This window comes from Fringilla coelebs (assembly GCF_963513975.1).
Source record: "Fringilla coelebs genome assembly, chromosome: 1".
Taxonomy (NCBI): Eukaryota; Metazoa; Chordata; class Aves; order Passeriformes; family Fringillidae; genus Fringilla; species Fringilla coelebs.
Genome location: NC_140028.1, coordinates 123,097,178 through 123,119,987, shown reverse-complemented (window position 1 = coordinate 123,119,987; position 22,810 = coordinate 123,097,178). Strand labels below are relative to the sequence as shown.

The following is a 22,810-nucleotide window of genomic DNA, read 5'->3' as shown; positions in this document are numbered from 1 at the left end:
TTGAGCTCAGAGAGTTTGTCTTTATTTAACCTTAGAGAGGAATCCCAAGCTTGCTATGTAGTTGGCAGAGCTGTTGGGAAGGATCTGCTGAGGGCTGCAGTGGACAGAGTTGAGGACAGGGTCTGAACCGTGCCTGCTACAGCTTTACTCCATTGGTGACATGAAAATCCTGAAGAATAAGTGAAGTTAGCCTTTACCAAACTCTGATTAATATTTGCTTTCATTATCAATCCCTTTCCTCCTTTGTCTAATATTTTTATGAATCCTGTTGCTTAGATTCTGCTGCTCCTTGTGATGTTTGAAGTTGAGGGCACTGATTAGGACATTAATTTTTTACCTGCAGAATATATATATGTATTTGTGTAGAGAGGGTTAAAAAACATAAAAAGCCCCAATGAGAGTAAGCATTCTGCATCAACCTTTGCTCTCCAGAGTCTTCAAGCTGCAATGATGTGGTGGTGGAGGGAAGATGCTACAGCTAAAAGTCAAAGCTTTTAAAGATGCTGATTCTGATTCTCTGCTCCATTACACATTTTTCACACTGATGTAGCTCCACGGAGCTGCCTTGTGTCTTTCCTGTCAGCTGGTAACAAGTATGAATGTAAAGGGCCTGTGGCATTAGGACTGGGAAACAGTAGCAAACCATTCAGTTTGATTGGTGATCTTATAGTTACGTGTTTAGAATAATTTCATTGATGAGGTTGACTATTACTTAGTTCAGTTTTAAGACAGTAATTACCCCAAAAAGTTAATATTTGCTATGTCAGCAGTTATTAGAAGTATTGGTGATAACTTTACTGTTAGCAATATTTATGCCAGGAAATAATATTTGTCTTTATTTTTTGGTGAGCATTGGCACTGAAATTATATCAAATGTTATATATTTATTTCTATGGATTCAAGTCTAGAACTACCCTAATATTTGTTTTCTCCCATTAAGGAATGAGGTTAAGGTCAACTTGATGAAGTAGATATTCCAGTGCTAAAATTATTATTTGAGTGTGTGAAAATTCTAGAAAATGTGTAGCTTACCAAACTGAACCTGGTTTCAGTTGCAGATTTTACTAATAGTGAAAGGAAATTTCTATTGTTAAAAAACTCTGAAGGCCTCCCTTCATGCTACGTTCTCTGAAAATAAAGAAATGCAGTGCTGGTCCAAGATGGGAAGTTTAATCAGCCTGAATCACCGTGCAGATCTGTAGGGGTTGATTTTCAGCTAGTATCTGCAAAATAAGCTGCAGGGTTCAGTTTGCAAAGACTGTTGTGAACCGAGCCCCGCGGGGCTCAGTTTGCAAACACCGTTGTGAACCGGACCCTGCGGGGTTTGCTGAGCTCCAGTTACTGCTCCTAGTGAGGCTTATTATCCTGTCACAGAAGATGTAAGAAAATCCATCTCTCCCCTTTAAACATGATAAACCTTTGTCACCTACAATGCAATTAATGTTAAAAATAGAAGAGTGCTGATGATAAGATTGTGACTTGCAGGCAATGAGCCATTGTCCAAGTACAGGATACTTATCTGGCGGGCCAGTCAGCCTACACGGTTTGCTGTCAGTTTGCTGATTGCCATTTCTCTCTGGGTTTGATGAAATATTCATGTCTTTGCTCTGCTCTCTGCAAGCACTATTGATTTCTTGTATAAACGCGGCTATATTTAGTCTAGACAAATGGAATGTGGATTGCTGCTGAATAAATGGGATGAAAGGCTGGGGGTTTGCCTGTCCCTTTCTCTTGGTCGGTGGCAATTATTTATAATCAAGAGTAGTTTTTGTAAGTTTAAGGTGATTTTTTATAATTTAGTGATTAGTCTCAGAACAAAAGTAAGCACTTAGACACAATCGTTCTGTTGGGATAGTGGGTTAAGAAGCCAAATTATGCTGCAAGGTTTACAATCACAGTTATTAGGATTAAAAAAAAAAAAGGCACAGAAAATTATGTTTTCAGAATTTTGAGAAGAAAAAAAGTGTGATCAGTAGAAAAGATTTGATGCCTTTTCCCTTACTTTTATAAAATCTTTTACTGATATATCATTTTACTAATGATCATACAGTTAGAATCCAGTCCTCTCCATTTGCTGCAGTTTCAGCTTTTACTGCTTCAGTTTTGCTGTCTCTGCTTACTGGAATCTTTCTGTTTCATTTTGGTTTTCTCCTTGGAAACAAATACAGCTGCAGCAGAGAAAAAGGAGAAAATATGCTTAAAATCTTGTTCCCGAGTAATTCCCGACAGCATGTTTGTTTTCAGTTAATAATCTTATTTTCCAATGAAGATAGTGAAGGAATAGGAACTAGAGTGAATGTGTTTGTGTTTCACTGTCCTCTTGCGGATGGAATCAGAACTGCTGGGCTTTAGCAGAGACCTTCAGCTGCTATTTACTTTCCTGGTGTAGAAATGCTGCTTGTTAGTCTTTTGTTCTTTTGAAATAGATAGAGTTACACTCACTCTCGTCACTTGATGTGAAAACCAGAGCTTTACAAGTTGTAATGAAAGTGATCAAATCTCTCTGTTGTGCTGCCTTTTAGTCCCTTTGATTTAAATTACGAGATAGAAAATACAGGATCTTCCATTAAGTAGTTTTATGCTGGATTAAGAATTCATAGCATCGCTACAATAAATTGAAGTAATTAATTTTCTTACAGGCCATATATAGTGTGCTATATATGTGTCAATTTTTTTTCCCACGTTATATGGTATTCCTCTGTGTTTTCCAGGTATATTTATATGCAGTAGTCATGTAGCACTGAGTAGCTTTTCATGTGTAACAGTATCCTCAGAAAAATCTACATACTAGCTTTGCAAAATCTCTTGCAGTGCAGGGCCTTCATCTTATGCTGAGCAAGTGCCGGGAGTGTTTATTGTGTAGCATCAATAGTGCCTAGGAGATTTTCACTAAATATTTCTCCACTGAGCTATGATCTGGTTGTAGAACCTGTGTGGTGTATTAACCTGTTTAGCAGAATATTAATCTGGGAGTATTTTTGCAGAGAATGGAAAGGAAGGGCTGAAGATTGCATACAGCATAGATTGCATTAAATGTTTTGAAAGGACTGGAGATGGAAACAGTCTTTGAGTGGAACATTTCCCTGTAGGAGTGCTCTCTCTTCTCCTTCTCCTGTCATATTTAACGTGTCTCCGTTTTGTTGTTCTCTTCCCCCAGTGGATGTGAAGTCGGAGGTTCCCGTGGGCCTGGAGCCGATCTCGCCGCTAGACTTGCGGACGGATGTCAGGATGATGGTTCCCATGGTGGACCCCATTATGCGCGAAAAGCAGCTGCAGCAGGAGCTGCTCCTGATCCAGCAGCAGCAGCAGATTCAGAAACAACTGCTCATTGCAGAGTTCCAGAAGCAGCATGAAAACCTGACCCGCCAGCATCAGGCCCAGCTCCAGGAGCACATTAAGGTAGCAACATTTTTCATTTATCCCTTACTTGATCTGCAGAGTCAATATGCTTAAGCAGACACAGAAAGGGAGCATGCCTGAAAGGTTTGCTGTGACTGGGAGATGGTGTTTGAGTGCTCTTTTCTCTGTGTTGGCGTGATAAAAGCCTTTTAGAGCAAAACTTCTGGCAGTGAGTTGTGCGCAGCAGAGGCAATACTGTGAGAATCATTGAGCTCATGAAGCCACCACATCCACAAAGGATTGAACTACCTATTTTACAACCTGGATTTCCAGCTGGACTTCAGTATGGCTGGGTTTTTGGTATAAACTGTTTTCAGTACGTTAAAAGACTGCTTTTTTGGGCTACTGTTTGAGTTTGTGACCACAAATCAAATTGATAGGCAAGTGCATAATATTTGCATTTGTAAAATGGAGGCAGACCCTGATAGTGCTGTGTTTTCACTCTTCTCTGAGCTGCTCATATAATACAAAAAGAAAATGATTTATGGGATTGCATGCACTATGGCGGGATTGCTATAATGGATTTTGACTGGGAATTTATGATCTTGCCTTTCATTTCTTTTTTTCTCCTTTATCTATTTGCCATTGTGCTGCTGTGCTAAACTTCCACTTGACAGAGCTGACAAATGCAGCAGAGCACAGCAACCAGAGTTAGGTGATGCACAGGCAAAGAACAATGTGAAGTTTCCAGTCATCTTTGCCAAAAGAGAAAGAAGTGAAACCAGAGCAGCAGGCTGCTACCTGACACTAGAGTTCAATTTGGTGACAGCCAGTAATGCACTATGCTGCTTAAAAGTCAGTTAAAAGATGAAAAGAAGTGTAAGCATAAAAGCAAGCACTGATCCTCTGTTACTCAGGGGGGTGGTTTTAACCTGGACTGACCTAGAAAACATTGCAAACTGCACTTTCTCATGTCTTTTTGTTCTGTGCAAGTTACAACAGGAACTACTAGCCATTAAACAACAGCAAGAACTCCTTGAGAAAGAGCAGAAACTGGAGCAGCAAAGACAAGAGCAGGAACTGGAGAGGCATCGCAGGGAGCAGCAGCTTCCTCCCCTCCGAGGCAAAGAAAGAGGACGAGAGAGTAAGAGCCAATGTAGCATGAATCCTAATAAGAAATGAATCTATTCCCCTCTGCATTCTCCCAGCCAAAATGAACTATGAACAGGAACCTGAAGGAAGCATATTCCTGTGTGAAATACGCGGGTCGAGAAGTCAAGACTGTGCTTTGAGAAGGGCAGGGCCACCCACTGCACCCACAGAAACACATTTCTGGTTTGTGTGCAGACTTGGAAGGCTGCAGGAAAGCACAGCTTGACAGACTTGGAGATATGCATCTCAAGAGTCAAGCTCTTTGTATAAAATAATGAGAAAATTTGAAAGCATAAAACTTCACACTTTCTGAAGAACTTATTTCTCAATACAGAAAGCGCTACAGAACAGCAAAACTTAAATTAGTTGCTGAGATTTGTTTCAAGACTGAAAATAAAATGAAATATTTAAGAATATCTTAGGATAAAACTTCTAAATAGTTTGCTAGGACTTTTTCAAATTGTCTTGCGTTTGTTCTTAATGACATTCCTTGAGGTGTAACCAAGAGTTTTTTCTAGCTTACATATAGCTATAAAGAAAATAACTATAAAGGTTTGTTAGGATTTGGTGCTCACTAGAGGGAGACAGATACAAATAATTCACTTTAGTGAGGTCAGTTGGAAAATCAGGTTGAAGTACAGTATGAAGATATTCAAAATGAAGCTGCCACAAACAGACACTGTTACTTGCCCTACTAAATGAGTGCAAGAATTGACTGACAAAGACTGAAGCAGAAAAGAGCTTTTTTTCCTTGGGTGGAAAAAAATATCACTTCAACAGCTGTAGGTGTACCATGTTGTAGGCTTTAGAAATTAAGGTGTCCATGGTGCTCCTAGTACTTTGAAGAACAATGAGCCCGTAAAAAAATTTCCATCTTATTGGCCTAGAAATGTGAGGGTGTGGAAACTGCAGGAACAAAAGGTTCCTCTAAGCAGTATAAAAAAGTCAGCCTCCATATGAAGTTAGGCTTTATTAGTGCTCCTGCCAGAGGAAGAGCAGAGATGTGACCTCAGTGGTTCTCATCTCAATTTGAGCTTGCTGGGTGGCTGTTCAGGATGTAACAGCCAGCCAAGAATCTTGTGACCCCTCCAGCCCCAACCCCAGAGTTTCTTGGTGGTGATGATCTTTTTAATGAGTAGAGGAGGGAAGGGAGGTGTGGGCAGGGGAATTGGAGCATGAAGCAGAGCAGTAGTAGAGGTATTTTGTGGGCAGTGGGTCACAAGGGACATGCTCAGCATCTCAGCTGTGGTGTGTCAGGGTTGGGTAGCCAAATACTTAGAGTATCAAATATGCCTTAGTGCTGCACCTTTGAAAGAAATGAGGTTTTATCCCTTTTATTTGTCAATGATTATGGAAAACCAAAATATTTTTTGTTTTCATACCTTTTTTTTCCTCAATGAACACTATTTTGGCTATGATGTCCCATGCTGCAAGCTTGAATTGGCAGTTTAACCTTACAATGACACGCTCTACTTTTTGTTCTCTATTGAGCTGGCCACCAGGAGAGGTCAAAATGCAGTGTCTCCTGTCTTCCAGACTTTGCACGTGGAGGCTCTTAAGGGGCTCCAGTTAAAAGACTCACTGCTGGCTCTTTCTGCAGTGTTCTGTTTATAACCAAGACAGTGTTCAGAGGACAATTTTGCTGTGTTACTGCTGGTACTTTACTAAAAGAAAAAACATTCATTACTAAAAACTCAAACTGACCTTTTGTTACTGTCTTTTTAGTTCTATTGTTGGTTTTGTATTCGGATTGTTGGAAACTATCAGGAAATAATTTAAATTCTTTAGATACATCTGGCCCTGGATAAATGGCCTCATCTACTGTTGAAATATTCCTTATGACTTCACTGGATTTTTGGGTCATGGCCAGCTTCAGGCTTCCACAGACAAGCATTTAATCCAAATGTTATCTCATTCTGACTTTTTCCACCAATAGTTAGTTTATAGTTTACAAAACTTCCAGCAATAAGGCACAGACTCTGTTTTGGGGTTTGTTTTCTTTAAAAAGGTAGTTTTTTTAAAGTAAAGATAAGATGCATTTAACTCTGTGTTTCTTAGGGGCAGTGGCCAGTACAGAAGTGAAGCAGAAACTTCAAGAGTTCCTGTTAAGTAAATCAGCTACAAAAGACTCTCCAGCAAATGGGAAGAATCATTCCATGAGCCGTCACCCCAAGCTCTGGTACACGTATGTTCAGTATTAAGCTGCTTCCTTGTCTCGTTGAAGTATCAGCTAAAACTTGGCAGAATGCTTTTCCAGCAGGGGTGTTGAGAGTCTGCCTCCAGAGCAAGGCAGCAGTTCAACCCCAAAGATTAGCAAAAAGCCAGAAGTGTAATATTTCTGGTGGAACTGAGGAGTATTTGGTGTTCAGTGATGAGAACTAAACAGAACAAGACTCTTTCAAAAATCTGTATAATTGTTTTTATTTCAGCTGCTTCATCTGTAGCATCTATAGCTGTTGCTATCACAAATTTTACAACCATACCTGTCATTTTTCCAAGTATCTTTTTTTTTTTTTGCAGTTAGAACAACTTTGTGTTTGTCTTACTTGGATTTTGAATCAATCACAAAACATTTCCTCTTGAAGAGATGCTGCTTTGCTTCCAGTGAAGTTGCTTGAATGGTGTTAGTAATTCACAAGGATTTTGAGAAAGACTGTTGCTATTTAGCTTTCCTGACTCATGGATTTTAGTATCCGGACTGCATATTCTTATGATAACTTGGCCTTGACAAGAATCTGCTTAGACCATGGAAGCAAGTGATTTTGTTGAATCCTTCCATTGGTCTATTGACATGTTAAGAGTTTACAGTTTTGCAGTTTTTATTCCCCACATAAATGAATCCAACAAAATGAACTGTCTGTGTTTCCGAAAGACTTCAATGTCATGCCCACATTGACCTTCAATAGGACAAGCAGAAGTGCATATGGTACACTAGATTTCCATCTTTTACTTGTTCTATTTAAAAAGGATTGCTGAAGGTTGGCCCTTGGAGTTTGCATTCTGAGCTAACCAGGGCATTTCGGTAAAATAATTTAATGTATAGTTATATTGTGTTTGGTGGAGATAGAGTAATTAATTATTTTTTTCCTTCCAAATGATGCCTAAAAGTCTCTTGAATATGTAAGATTTCTGCACTAGTAATCTGAACCTCAGATGACTGAGTATGAGGAGCTCTGCAGAGGATGCCTTCTGCTACACTACAGAAAGTAGTACTTCCTCTCATGACAGAGACATATTATTGACTAACCACACTGTGTTGGAAAGACAAGCAGAGTCTGTAAAAGGCCAAGTAAAATAATGTTTAGATAAACACGAAGTTTGAAAGTTTTTCTCCTTTTCCTCTCTCCCTCTCGAGATAAAAAAAATCTAGCAATCCTCCCCCCCCTTTCCAAAAAACAAAAGACCCAACCCCTGTTTCTGAGCCACATGATGCAATTTCTATGTGGCTGTTCAGAAATCTCTGCCCACAATATTTCTTTAATACAGCAGTTGTCAGAAAACACTCTTCAGCTTGAAGCTTCTCTGCTGACAAAAGTGCTATGTGCTGCAGAGTGGCGTGCTCACTAAATTTACAAATCGAACTTAAAGTCAAGGTTTCATTTACGTTGTCCACTAAATAATTTGGGGGAAGGGGGTATCCAAGAGATAATAGGTCAGTATTTCTGGTTATTTTATACAAGCCCTCCTGACCTGAAAATCCCCCACATTTTGATAGAGAAGCCTCGATCAATATACATCTATTTGTACGTGATAAACAAGCCATAAGTGGCTTTTGCTGTGTGTCAGCTGATTCAAATTAAAAAGCAACCACCTGAAATGGTCAATTCCCCAAACTGGAGACAGACCCTGCCTGTAGATCAACATGAATCTTATCCTATGTGACTTCTGTAATGAGTGCAAAAAAATGCATTTTTGGGAATCCCAAGGAGTTCCATAACTTACTGTAAGAGTGAAATTGGTTCCATGAGCCTGTGGTTTGTGCACGCTTAGACGAACAAGAACATAAACACAGCTGAGACGGGTACAACATGTGTGGATAGTTACTGCTGGTCACCTCAGTGACAGCTAATTTGTGACCTCTGTGTCTGCTGCAGGGCTGCCCACCATACCTCACTGGATCAAAGCTCTCCACCCCTGAGTGGGGCCTCGCCACCATACAAATATACTTTACCAGGAGCACAGGATGCTAAGGATGATTTTCCACTTCGTAAAACGGGTGAGTTAGCGTCGTTTATTCGAGCCCCTTGCCCAGGAGTTCTCCCACCCTTTATTTTAACCAGGTTGTCCATCAGCAAGGCATATATCATATTCCATAAGTTCAAGATGATACTATGAGTAAGTTCAAAGATCCAGACTGCGTATTTCCAAGGTCAGCCTGGCCGCATGGTACCAAGAGTCGGTGTTTCCCTGTGCTGACAGCTAGTGAGGGCTTCAGTTCTGATAAACTTTGTTTCTAGACAGATCATCATTTCATGGATCTTGATTTTCTTTGCCTTTCTTCTGGCTTTAGTAACTATCTCTGCCCTGCTTGGTAGATAAAGTACCTATCTTCAGATAGATTTTAGATTTTTTTGATTTTAGACAATGTTTTTCAGGGCCTTTTGAGGGGAAATCATGGAAAGAGGAAGAATCAGATTAATATTATAATTTGTGTCATTGATTGTCTGAGTTTGTGTGAGTATCACAGAATATTCTGAGCTGGAAGAGACCCATGGAGTCCCACACTTCAGTGAATAGCCCATATGGGGATCGAACCTGTGACCTTGCCGTTACCAGCACTGCACTGTGTCCATTTTGCATGTCTTCTGACACATAGAAAATGTTCTTTTGAAGGTTTTAGAATATTTTAGAAGATCTAACAATTGAATTCATTATCTTGACAGCAGGTGAACTGTAGACTTAGCTTTTTCTGCGCCATAAAGAAAGCTAGAATGGCAGTGGAGTCCATGTGGCTGTTGCCTCAGGACCTTGGTGCAGTGACTGGTATCCAGGAATGCAGGGAGACACTCAGAGGAGGGGGGAAAAGGAAAAGAAAACATTAGATCGCTTATTGCATGAGTCTGCTGTTGAGTGATATAGTTACGTTCAGAGAGAAAGTCTGACCCCCTACTGTGCTAACAGCCTTTGAATGCGATTTTGCCACTGGGAGATTGAAAACTAACTGCAAAACTGACTTGAAAAGAAGTGGCATTTGGAACCAGAAGATATTCAGAGAGAAAATCCAGCCTGAATCTAATACTTTTGGGCAGACTCTCTAAGTTCATATTATATCCCCAAATATTTTCAAGGGAATGGAAGCATGAAAAACAAAATGCTAATTTATTCTAGCTGAATTACCCTTTGTACAATATGGTGGCAATATAACAAGATTCTATAAAATCTTGTTCAGGCTGTTCAACAATATAAGTCCTTATGTGGTTCTCTGTTTAATACCACCATACAACATATATTTTCTATGCCAACAGACTGACTATACATTTTCATTTTTTGAGCAAAAGGATGCATTCTGCATCTTCTAAGTGCTATGAATTCATCTACACGTATTTGAAATGCAAGCTTTAATTTTTCTTCCATGTTTATGTATCTTAAATGTTATGATTGATATTTATGATGTGTCAGCCTGTTGATCTGTAAAACAAAACATTTTCAGACTTTGTAACAGTAAAGTTCTCGTGCAGCTGCTAATACTTTTATATCTCTGTGGGGGTTTCAAAATATTCCTTAATTCAATTCCCATTGTCTGCATAAGAGGACTATAATATAATTAAATCCAGATGTTTTCTATATGTTATTCCAAATATTTGGGCATGCAGTGCATCAGTTCCAAAATTGAACAAAGGACATGATGACTCTCTGAAAAGATATCTACAGAATAAATAGACAAATACTAATATAATCATTTTTATAAACGTTTCTATGACATTGACATAGTGATTCTGATAAGCAAATATAAATGAAGTGTACAGCATGTTGTATGTTCCCAACAGAGGATATTTGATATCTCTCCATATCCGTGAAAATAGCAACTGTTAATATCCTGTTTACACATCCAGTCTCTCTGTGTGCTAGAGATGCTTTATTCCAGTCTTAGCAACATCCCCACAAAGTTTTCAATGATTGTTCTTCAGGCTGAGTGTAAAAGCAACAGGAACCAAATTGACACAAGTCAAATGACCCCAAACTGATCTGGGTGGCTGTAGGGCCATCCTCCAGGCAGAGGGGACATTGTGGAGCCTGTGTCATCCTCACGGGACCTTCCTAGACAAAGATGTCCCACGAACAGCCATGTATAGGGACAGGCTGTAAGCCTGCAGAAATCTGACCTTTGCCATGAGGGGTGAACCTCTTTTCCTTCCCTTCAGGCTATGAACTCTTATTGCCACTGGCTCCTGGCAAACCCTCTGTGGTGCTGAACCTGTGTGAAGTCAGCAATTCATATGAAAGCAGACCCCGCATTCCTTTCAGCCTTAAGAAAGGAATACCTGTTGTGACTTTTAATTACAGCTTTGTTTTGTTTTCTAGGTTACTTTTTTCCAAAAAAATCTTTATAATATGAGACACAGAGGCAAATTTCTCCATCTTTGTTAAAATGCTGTTGTAAGATAACTCTGAATCAGGTACTCTGAGATCACATTTAATGGGAAACAAAGCTGAATGATTCTTCCCTGGTATCCTAATGTGTTTTTCAGTGCTAAGGGAACATCAAGTGTCACACAGGCATAGTAAATAATGAATTTTGCTTGCTTACTTTCTTGTTCAGTAATCCATTTAATCTTTGCTTAATTAGCCCTGAAGAGGCATCTCCTTTTTAATCTTCTAAAAACTAATTCCAAAAGAGTGGTACAAAGGAAAGTATTTTCTGTAGTTTTTATTCTTCTAGTATCTAGAATGGTGGAATGCTTAGATAACTAGGCAAAGAGTCTTGCTCTGTCAGTGTTTAGGTACCAGAGTTAGCATCCTAGCACAGTGACTGTGGTTACTCAACAAGTCTCAGCCATGTGGATTGTTCCTTTCTGTGCAAGATGCAGCAGAAGTTGTCAGCAGTGGGCTTCAGAAAGTTTTAGCTGCATGGAGGATTGGGACTGTCCTAGGGGCTAGAGGCCAGGATGTGCAATGCTTTGCACAGCTGCATTCAGATGCTTGGTGTTGACAGACTTTGAAAAGAGTAGAGCAAAGGGAGCTATTGCTTCACTGGATAGATAAATACACCATGAGAAGCTGCACATCTGTAGCTATGAGCAGAATGTAGTGTAAACAGCATAAGATCAAATTTTCAAAATCCCCCAAAACTTGCACCATGGTTACTAGTTGTAATGTGTTTTCTACAAAGACCCCAAAAGCCTGAGCAGCACATGGCTCATTAACTTTCAATGAGACTAATGTGTCTAAATTACCCGGAGAGGTTTGAAAATACCTCCCTATTACTGAACACTTTTGAAATTCATACTGACTGTTTTAAGAGCTCTGATGGGAGCCATGTACTTTTGAAAATCTCATCAATTAATAAGGGGAACTTTTGCTTGTTGAGCTCCTCTATTCTTTGACTATCTGTCCAGGAAAATTTTTTCCTCTTTATGAGGATACAAAACACAATAAACAAGATGGGTTTGGTAGGGTAGAAGAGCTTTTCAAAGAATTTTTTTTTCTATTTTTTTCTTTTACTTTTTCAAAATGCAGAAAGTCTGGCAAATGGCCCTAACATTTGCACTTTTCCCAGTCTATAAAATTTCATTTTTTGTATGCAAGTGTTGATGCAAACCAGCAAAAGCCAGTAAGTTCCAACAAGAGTTAGCTCTCTGGCTGAAGCTGTATACTTTTTTAAAATGTTGCTGTAGGTGGAATTTCTGCATTTTGTTTTGTGTTTTGGCTTTTTTAAGAAAAAAATCCTGGGGACATCATCATATCAAGTATGAACTGTTTTTTCTTTCCTACGTTTTGCACAATCATGGAAGAATGGGAATGTCAATCAGTATTTCTATTTGTTTTGATTTTGTGCCAGTTGAATCTTTCTTTGCAGATGGAGTTGTATGCTTATGACTTGAATTGTGCTTAGGGATCTGAAGATCTCTCACAATGTAACAATTTGAGAAGATGTTTGTAGCTCACTTTCCAAAAATTGGAAGCATATTCAATGGAAACATAGCATGGGGGTTTTTTAAATAACAAATAGTATGAGGTTCTTCTTTGGATGGAAGAAGTTGTTAATTCCATACAGGAAAAAAGAGGAGATGAAGGATTGTTTAATATTGTGCTGAAAGAGAGGAAGAAGGCTGTCCTGCACAGCCATGAAGATCACTCTGTAAAACCCATATTAAGTTAACCTGATTAGGCAGTAGAATAACAGTGTAGCTCTTGTGTAAATGAGAATGAAAGATTCCTGAATGAGAACTCAGCAGATGTAATTTTTTAAGAAAAGAAATTAATTAGAATATTTCCTTACTGCTCTTTGTGCACTTAGTGACTCAGTAATTTACTCTAGCAATTGAAAATCAGACAAAAAACATTTTGTGTGTGAAGGTTTCTCTCCTACCCCGTTTTGTGCCACCAAATTTTATTTCTGTTTGCATTTTCTAGGAAAAACATTCTTTTGTGATGTAACAGTATATGAAAAAGCTGGATTTCTTTTGGTTTTTATTTAAAAAAAAAAACAAACCCTGGAGTATCCCAAGCCCTCAATTACCATGTCTGCCAAAATGAGGAAGTCCATCTCAGTGGAGAGAAGTGCTATTTTTCTCTGAATTTATGACCAAGAACAATAAATGGGAGAGGCACTTTGTTTATTGAAGCTGGGAAAAGAGGCAAACATATGATTCTCCTAATTTTATCCCATCTTCCAGGGGTGCTAAGCATTCCTGCCTCTCCAGACTCCGTATTTTCCTGGGCTGGTGAACCATCTCGACAGATTTGGACTAGGTAATGTGCTCAGAAGAAATCAGCACTTATCACAGTGAGAGGGAGGAAAGGAACCCTCATCTTGACTCCTCTTCACCAAACATTTTCAGCCTTCCCAAATTGAGTATCAATAACTTCAGGGCACGTAATTAGTAGTAGGAATTTTTAGAAAGAGAAGAAGCTTCCACTTGCAGTTGCAGAGTGACTCGGAGGCAAAGCTCCCGGATTCAGGTGATGAGCAGTCCAAGCTGGTGTCCAGACCCTGTGAGCCAGCAGCTCCAAGGAAATGGGATGTGGTTGTAGCCACTGGTGAGGCTGCTCTTGTCTCCAGCCCAGCACATCAGCCTCCCGAGCTAGGGCTGAGGAGGGATGTCCTGTCATTCTGATTGAGCTCAAGTTAGAGGAGAATTTATTTAACATATCTTAAAACTAAATAAAAATGAGTGCTAGGGTAGGCTTAATGACACTGTCAAATAGAAAAGAACTTGTGTAGGTATACTTTGGTATCATGAAAGCTGCCAGGGTTCAACAGGAGTCATCACCAAAATGATTCTCATGAAGACCATCATAGTCTTCCCATCAGTGGAAGGTTATTCCTGTAATGTATTTTATTTAACACTTACTTTTAATTTCAGGAAGCAAGATTTTTGTGAGTGGGTAAAAAATTTACTTAGTTTCCAGTTTCAATGTCTTTTGTTTTTAGCAAAAATCCCACTCCATGTATATATGTCATGTTCTGTTTTGCCAGTAATTATCCTATGACACTACCAACCCTTTTTCATAACAAAACTAATGATACAATCTTGATCAAAATACTGTCTTAGTTCTTTTACTGACCAGTGTATAACCAAAATTAAATTATGAAGTTCTGCTTCATGTGAGTACATAAAAGCTTTCTTACACTGTGCATGTTTTCAAAAATGCTTTGTAAATTAGCATTAAGAAGTGCCTTGCATAACTTTTTGATAAGCAAGTAATCAGATACTAGATACCTTTTTGACTTTTGAACCTAAAGAAATCCCTTCAATAAGCAACAGGGAGCAGTCCTAAAATCTAAAGCATTTTAAGAGCATAATGTCCATTGAAAACGAAGTGGAATGTTTTTAATGAGTATTTCAAAGCTTATTCCCTCTGGATAAATAAGTTACAAAATACAACATATAAAATTTGAGACTCTTTGAAGTCAGCAGAAACTGTCCTGTTTGATTTCAGCAGGACTAGGAATTTTCTTCCACTGTATCTAGAGCGGGGACTGTTGAAAACTTTTAGAAAAGTAAACAAAAACATCTAAAGATGAAAAACAGAGAAATGAAAAGTGGAAATCACATGGTATGGGATGATCCAAAATAGAAGATATCGGTTAGCAAAGACTGCACTTCTCCAAAATCCTGCAAAACATAGTTTCACTGAAAAATCTGTTCAAACCCACAACTCTAATTAAGGGGTTTAGCTGCCAAATAACATGTTGTGGCTAAAGCCAAGTGAGTATTACAGAGCCATTCATGAGCAAAGGCATAAGCTTTGTACTTTGCTTTTGATTTTCTCATGGGAAAGTAATATAAATGAGAGTGATACCTCCCTGTTGGCTTTAACTGTTAGAAATGCAAAGCATGCTGAAATTGTACATAATTCTCTTCCAAAGGAAAGGAAATAGCATTTCAATGGTTTTCCTCAGTGTCTCGTTGAGTTATGGTGGTGCACAATTATTCTTGTTAAATTACTCTAGCAGATGGAAGGTTATATTGTGTATTTAGCTAATTAAGTTGTAGGGGACTGGAATTATATCCCAGAACATAAACAATCTATCTAAAAGTAAATTTATTTTAATTCCGTGTAGTTGTGAAGGTGTAGTGTGGATGTCCAACTAAGACTTCAGACGTGGGGTTTTTCTTCTCACTTTGCTTAGCATGAGAAGATGCTTTCACAAAGCTGGCCTTGCCTACAGAGGTTCAAGAAGACAAACGTGTCTTGAATGTCCAAACAACTTTGGAGCCAATTTTATCTTCATTTTTCTTCAGTGGGGCTGAGTTGCCTTCCTGCTTTTGAGATGAACTTGGCCAGTGGTTTTCATCTGCTAGGAGAGGAAGATATACTGTGTTTTGGTTGCTTTAGTTTTCTTGTCACCCTGTTGCCTTTGGACAACTCCAGAGTACAATTCAGCAGTCTAGACCTAACCAGCTCACATTTCCTGATAACACTGATGCCCTGTTAAACTGGGGGAGAAGATGATGGTGTTTCATCATGAATTTCCGAAGGTTGATAGAATATTGGACTGTACTTTTTGCCTGATGTCAGTGAGTTGATTTATCACTGCTGGATGTTTTCCTAGATTAAAATCTGTGGGATTTAAGCACCCTGTGAACTAGTTCCTTCTTTTATGGGGCTTGGGAAACAACATAATCATGAATGTGATTATTCTATAAAAAATAGATTCTGTATCTAGGGGTCAAATGGTGACCATGGCAAAAGCCTTGACTTCATGGGCTAGAGGATTATCTGTGACAGTTCTTCACTGAACAGAATATTTTTTTTTGGGGGGGGATTCAGTGGATTTGGGAGGAGGATTTACACTGAAGGGTGGGATTTGCTACATTTGCAAAAAGTAGGATATTGTATTCCCATCACTTCTTCCCAGCTAGAACTGACTGGTATAGATGGTCAGAAGAAAGGGTAAGAATTACCAGTGTAGACCTAACCAGAAGGACTGCCAGTCATGCATTTCTTAATTTATTTATTCAATTACTATGACTCAAATGAGGGATATCCTCTATTCAGGCACCTGTTTCATCTTCTTTTCTCCTCTACATCTCCTGAGAACTCAGATGAGTTGGCTCCAGAATGTGCTATAAAATTACAGAATTTGATGACGTGGAGAGAAGATGAAAATTAATTTTAAACTATCCTTATGCCTTAGATCTATGGTTCAAGCCAGTATAGTAGTATTTGCTTTTTAATCCCCTACTTATTATCAGAAAATGATATTATTTTACCTGTAAGAAGATTAAGATGAACCTGACATGGTAGTGAAATGTCATGGTTTCAGCAGACTTGAGATGTAACGAGGATTCATAAGGCCCAGTAAAACCACAGCCTTCTTGAAACTGCTGTAGAGCCCTGTGGTGCAAATGCAAGGAGATGCTGTTTCTTTGCTAAAAACCAGAATTTATTAGAAGTTCTATCGAGAGACCTGTTATTTTGCCTTATAGCTTACATGAAGAACATATATCAGCAGGAGATAATACATCATACTGTTCAGATATTCAGGATCTCCCATTTTGGCTAGATCCAAGCAGTACAATAAGCAATTTCTACATCTAACTCAATAAATTGTGCCTAGAAAGATAACACTTGTTTGCATGGATAATGAAACAAATATTTTATGTTTCATACAGACTTCAGTGAATAACAAAGAAAAGTTAGATATTTAAAGTAGCTTCAGGGACTATTTAATTTCTGAACCTGCTTTAGAAAATTAATGAAAATTTTCTAATGTTGTTAAATTGGTTTCCTTAGCCTGAAGAGAGCAGAAGGGCTGCAAGATCCCCTTTAATCTAATTAGCTCTTTTACCATGTGTTTCACTAAACCTGTTTTTTTATTTAGGCCACGGATATTTACCTTAGTCTGAAAAAATAAAGCATTCTACCTTTTACAGAAGTAAAATAAAGCAAAGGACTAAAGGGTTTCACATATGACCAGCACTCCCCATAAAGTGAGTGGTTGTACAGGAAACAGTTTCAGTAGATCCTGAAAACACATTAGGTGATGCAAGCCAGAAAAACAAAGCATCTCCATCCTGTACTGCTGTATCTGGTTCTCCTGCCTTGTTGGGACCACCCAGCAGTCAGGTCCATGTAGTTCTGGGAAGAGCTTGAGAGGGCATGTGTCAATGGCTTTCACTCTCATTAATCTAATTTAAAACTCTTTCAGAAGTGGCATTTTCAATAACCAGCATTGAGAAGTCATTGAACCCACAGAATTATACTACATGCAAATTACTGCCATCTTCTAGTCTGTCATCCAGGGGGGAGAATGTCCACGTGTACGTTGTCCAATATTGTCTTCCATTGGGATGTGGCCTTTTACAGCAAATGTCAGTCAGTCATGAATGAAGACAAAGAGGCACCACTCATCTTGCCTATGCTTTATGGAGTCATGTGGAGGTGGCTGAAGCACTCTGTGGCTGTCTACAGGAAGCCAGAGCAGCAATCAGAAACTTCATTCAGAGCAGAGAACAGTGACGTGACTGTGAGAACCACGTGCCGTAAAGGCTGCGAGACCACCAGCTCTGTCAGGACTCATTCACAACTCTCCACAAAGCAGCTGAGGGAGCTGGAAACAGCTTTTGTCCCTGACCTGTGTCTCTCTGCCTCTCTAGCTTTCTGCCAGGCTTTGGTTGTGTCCATAGTTTTGCTGAAGATGCCCAGATTATCTTCATGTTTATCCTTTCTGGCGGTGCTTAGGGCTGTCTTGTGCATTTGATTCTGCCTACCTCAACTGTAGGAGAAACTGGGAAGTTTCTCCTTAGACCACAACCTTCAGACCAGTTTCTTAGGAACCTAAGAGATGACTGTTGTGGTTGGTTTTGTTGCAGTATTAATGTGGGGTTTGACCTTTTCCTTGGTCTCCAGACCCTGGCATAGCATGGGCAGGCAGGCTGTTTTATTAGCCCACAGCACCCAGGAACCTGTTGAGCTATGCAATGGACCTGACAAAATAAGGATCTCTTCACAGTGTGTTTTTTTCCAGTTCTGCCCCTCCTGGGGCAGGATAAATCACAACAAAAATCTCCAAGTTATCTCATTATCTACATGCAGCATCTTCTTGAAAATATTCAATTGCCAGAGTGCTAGAAAGAAACTTGAGAAAGGATAAACCAGTGGTGCGCTGGCATTGTGTTAACCTGTTCCATCTTAATGTTCATTTTGCAGTTCTGATGGTCTGTACCCACACATCATCATTTTGTTCTGTAACTTTGAGCTATGTTAGACATGGAGCGTTATGGTTGTGTGTTGTACAGCACAAAATCCTTGTCTGTACGTGAGTCTCTAGTTCAATAGTATTAAAAAAGAGCAACCTGTGTGGTGTGAATAAACAGATTTCTTGACTCTGTATTCAGTTACTCATACTTGTTATATATAAGCCAGAAAAAAAACCAAACTCCTGCACAGAGTACAGTGCAGAATATATTCAAATCAGTACATATGACTCTTCACAGCTTAAAAAAACTATAGCTAAAGAAATAGAGAATACCTGTGAAGATTTGCTTCAAGGTCTTGAAGTCTTTTGTTTTTAATTTTTTCTGGTGACCTAATTATGTTAGGGAAGTTCAGGCTGCTGTTTTAAAAATGATCTTAGTGATAATAGTTGATGCCTGGGTGATGGTGGACAATTTATCTTTCTCAAGGAGTATGTCAGTTTTGCAGCTGTTGCTCATGCTGGTGTTGGAATCTTTTTAGCCAAATTTAGCATCATTTAGCTCAACTGCCCCACAGCTTTTCTAAGCCAGCCTGCTTGTGAGTAAAGGAAATGCTTTCACTTGGAGCCTTTTGGAATCTGGACAAAAGCTCACTTTCTGTTCTTCAGGCTTCTATATAGGGCTTTAGCCTCAAGATGAGGACCTGCTTGCTATGCACCCTCTCCCATCCCCCATTTCCTGCCTGGCTTCATTAAATGCTGATTTGAAGTTGGCACACACTCTTCTGATACAAAAGTACTACTGTGTTCCAGGAGCCATCAGAAAGTAGTGCGTTATTGTCTTTTACATTCTCTTCATATATGTCTTCTCCCCATGCGTAAAAAGGATTTTCATTCCTTCTTCTTAGGTATCTCTGTATGTTTAATAAAAATAATAAAAAAAATAAAAAGTGAAGAAAAACCCTGTCAAGAAAACCTCAGATCACTTGGGAGCAATCTGGCCTCAGGCTATATTATTAATGCTAGCGTCTGCAAATTGCTAATATTAAGCAAACTGGAGTATAGGACTTAATGACTTCATGAGTCATTTTCCTATCTCTTGTGCTTGTATTTGAGCATCATGTTTCCTAGGAAAGACTAGTCTGTTTCACCTATCAGTGATAGCTCATGTGATGAAATTATTGTGTACCTACGTAGAAGCCTGTATATTTTCCATTTTTAACAGTACACTCACTTTATTCTTTCTTCCTCTATGAAGCCACTGTAAAATATGAGAAAATTATTCAGACACTGTTTTTCTCCTTCACCTACAGCCAAAGTTCTTAGTTCTGTAAACACAATTACAAGTCATGGCAAAATATTAGGTAATCAGTTTTTTGATTGCCTGTGATATCTTCTGCTGTTGTTGAAACTAATCCTTTCTGTGTCTTTCATATCTCTTTCCCACTTAGAATAATTTAAAGATCAACATCAGTCCATAATTAACAGCACTAAAAAGAGAATACGCCAGGTAATAGCAATAAAATTGAACAAGTCATAATACTTCAACATCTCAATATTCCAAATTTTGCTATATCTTTGTAAAAAAAAAGTAATTTTCAGACTATTCTTTCCTGAAATCCTCTGAAGTGGATCACTCAAATCAGTACCAGCTGATTCCCATTGAGAACAGTGATACGGGCTTTGATGGCCTTCAGAGAAAATAGCTGTGTCTTTTTGCTTTCTTTGCAACAAAACACTTTCAAATAATGTATGTTCACTTTCTCCAAGTGTAAATTGATTACTACTTGTTCCATAAAGCTTAATATAATAGAAGTGCAAAGATTTGTGGAGCAAAGAGGTTAGTTTAACAGAGACCAACTAAACCAATATCAGCTATATACTGTTTCTTAGTAAGGTTTTAGATTGACCGCCCAACCAACCAGACTGCTGCCATGAAAATTTGCCATGCTGTGTTCCTCATCCTCATGGCCACATTCCTGGCCATGTGCTTTTGTTTTTCTCTTGTCTGTGGCATTTGGGCTCCTCGGGCAGATGATTCTGTCCACTAGAGTTGGAGTCATCAAACACAGCAGAACCCACTCCATTGCACACCTCCAGCATTTAGAGAATCCTCTTTTCCTCAGGAAGGTGAGATGCAGGATGTCTGCTTTCTGGGCTAGAATTAATGTAGTGTTGAGTTCTGGACCCCAGTGGGGTGGCTTGGGTATGTCAAGTTAGCCACGTGCATTAATTTTCTTGCTGTGTCAGTGTCCTGGTTCATGGTTGAATCACCACATAGATTCCCTGATGGTCTTTCCATTCTGTGGTAGCAAAATTTACTGTATTTGTATTTATATGTACTGCTATTTACTGTAGCAAAAAAGAAGTTACTTCTTAGGAGCTTGTATTTGCTACTCTGCAGCAAGCTGGGGTGTAAATCTTGAGCCTCAATAGTTTTTTGGCATTGACTCCCCATGTGACAATTTTCCCCATGGAGAATGCCTTTGTGTGATGAACATAGTCAGCCGTGGCAATGGATTAATTAAGCTGAGCCAAGGAGCAAATAATGTGCAGTAAAAATACTTACAGAGTGGCTAATGTAAAACAGTTATTTTGAGGATTACCCCTCTGTAGAACCACTTCTAAGAGCCACTAGTTAAAGCATTGAGCCAAATACTCATTTGAAACATAAGGCAAATTAATTATAATAATTCTGGGCCATTTGCTACTAAGACTTTCCAAGTTTCTTACAAATGCTAGGGGAAGAATCTAATTTTTTAAAAAAAGGTTTGAAAATTTTATTTTCACTTTTTTCAGATTGCTAACAATTGCATTTCAGAGTTTAAAGGACTGGAACAATTTCTAAATGATCTTATATATGTGCTTTGAGGCAGTCAGTGTGCATATACATGTACATGTTTATAATTGCAATCCACAGCTCCGTGTTTGAAGCTTAAAATACTTAATTTTGCCTTTTTAACTGTCAGAAGAGAGTTGACAATTAGAGATGCCTTATTGCTGCCCCATGTAGGAGTGCACTGATGCACATGGGATTGCAGTGGTGCTCCATACCTCTTGCAGTGGATGATAATTCTGCCCCAGCCTTGGTGGAGCAGGCTGGTTCAGTGTTCTCTACAGTCACACACCAAGCCAATGCCTCAGCCACTGCTGGGAATCAAAAACCAATGTTCATTTCTACATTTTTTTCATTCAACCAGATATCCTCAAATTGCTTAGATTTGTATGTTTTATCCACTGAAACCAGAATTTATTTTGCTAGCCCTTGTCTGTTAGTAAGTAGTTGGCAGTGTCTCTGGGAGAAAATTCAGGAAAGCCAGAAATTGAAGCAAACACACTTCAAACATTAGCTTTGATTTGTATTGTGGGGTTTATTTTATAATTTTAAAACCCCTATTCTCCATGCCATTTAATATTAAAATTGATTATTTGCATTTTAAAATTATTGTTGTTTTTCATGCATCTACTTGGATGGCTCATAAATTGACTTTAAAATTTGTTTTCTGTGCTTATATGATGGATTCGGATGCAGAATGTGATGGGAATATGGTAAAAATAGAAAGGGAATTGCTGTGACTAAGCATGAAACATTTAAATAGGAGTGGAGAATTTCTCCAGTGAGTGTTGCAGAGGATTTGTATCACATTCATCTGTCACAGATGCACAGACAGAATATGTACATTTTAAAAAGTGCAGAATAGTAGGACTGGAAACAAATGTAAGTGCAAAAGGAGTGAGTGCTTTTCTTTTAAATGTCATCACACCTGGTGAGATCTGTGGCCATAGTATATACTCTGATCATAGCCCATTATCATATTTTATATTTTCAATTTCATTGCAAATGGTACCTGAGAAAGTAAACAAGTCATCTGTACTTTATTGTTAGAACCATTCATCTTAACAGTGGTAGCAGGTGATAAAAATAAATTTCTAGTGAATAGGTTAATTATTAAAGATTTCCAGTGTTGTTCTAGCCTATGTATCTTGGTCTGAAATGTATTTAAGGCACAGGGTTTTCGGAGGGCAGCCCTTGCCACGTGCAATGCAGTAGGTGACAAAGGTCAGCGTGTGACAGCACGTGCTGCTGGTCACAGCAGCTCCCTTGCCTCCCAGTGACCACTTCTAGCCTCCCCATCCCTGAGAGAACAGGTGGGGCAGAAGGAAAAAAGATGTGCAGTGTGACAGGAGGGAAGGGACAAGTGTTAGAAGTGTAGGATTGCGTTCCTGCCCCAAAGTGAGAAATAGTGTCATTCTGAGTTGAGGGAAGATATCATGTGTTTTGGTTGAAGGAGCTCTTGCTCCTTCTTCGATGCTGTGTTTAAGTCTGTGCATAGGAGAGAGAACTGACCCCAGTTTTTAGCTCTCTCTGTTTTGAGATATTCCTTAGTCAGTCCCCAGTTCCAGAAAGGGAAATATAAACAAATTCTATTCCACAATTGTCTTTCACTAGCTCTTAGCTCTTGGTGCAGGGTTTACTTGAAGAACAAATCAATGACTACATGAAACACTTTA

General features: G+C 38.9%; 1 protein-coding gene across 4 annotated transcripts in view; it reads left to right on the top strand.

Annotated features, from left to right (window-relative positions):
- The window catches only part of HDAC9 (histone deacetylase 9), a 458,294-nt gene that overhangs the window by 224,373 nt on the left and 211,111 nt on the right, over positions 1-22,810 (top strand). Inside the window, exons 4-7 of one of the 4 annotated variants that reach the window (XM_084203797.1) lie at positions 3,158-3,399; positions 4,342-4,483; positions 6,550-6,676; positions 8,586-8,707. In XM_084203797.1, the coding sequence (XP_084059923.1) occupies positions 3,158-3,399; positions 4,342-4,483; positions 6,550-6,676; positions 8,586-8,707 (633 nt within the window). Of the gene's footprint in view, positions 1-3,157; positions 3,400-4,332; positions 4,484-6,549; positions 6,677-8,585; positions 8,708-22,810 lie in introns of all 4 variants that reach the window. The other 3 variants (XM_084203796.1, XM_084203795.1, XM_084203794.1) reach the window with 3 other exon arrangements.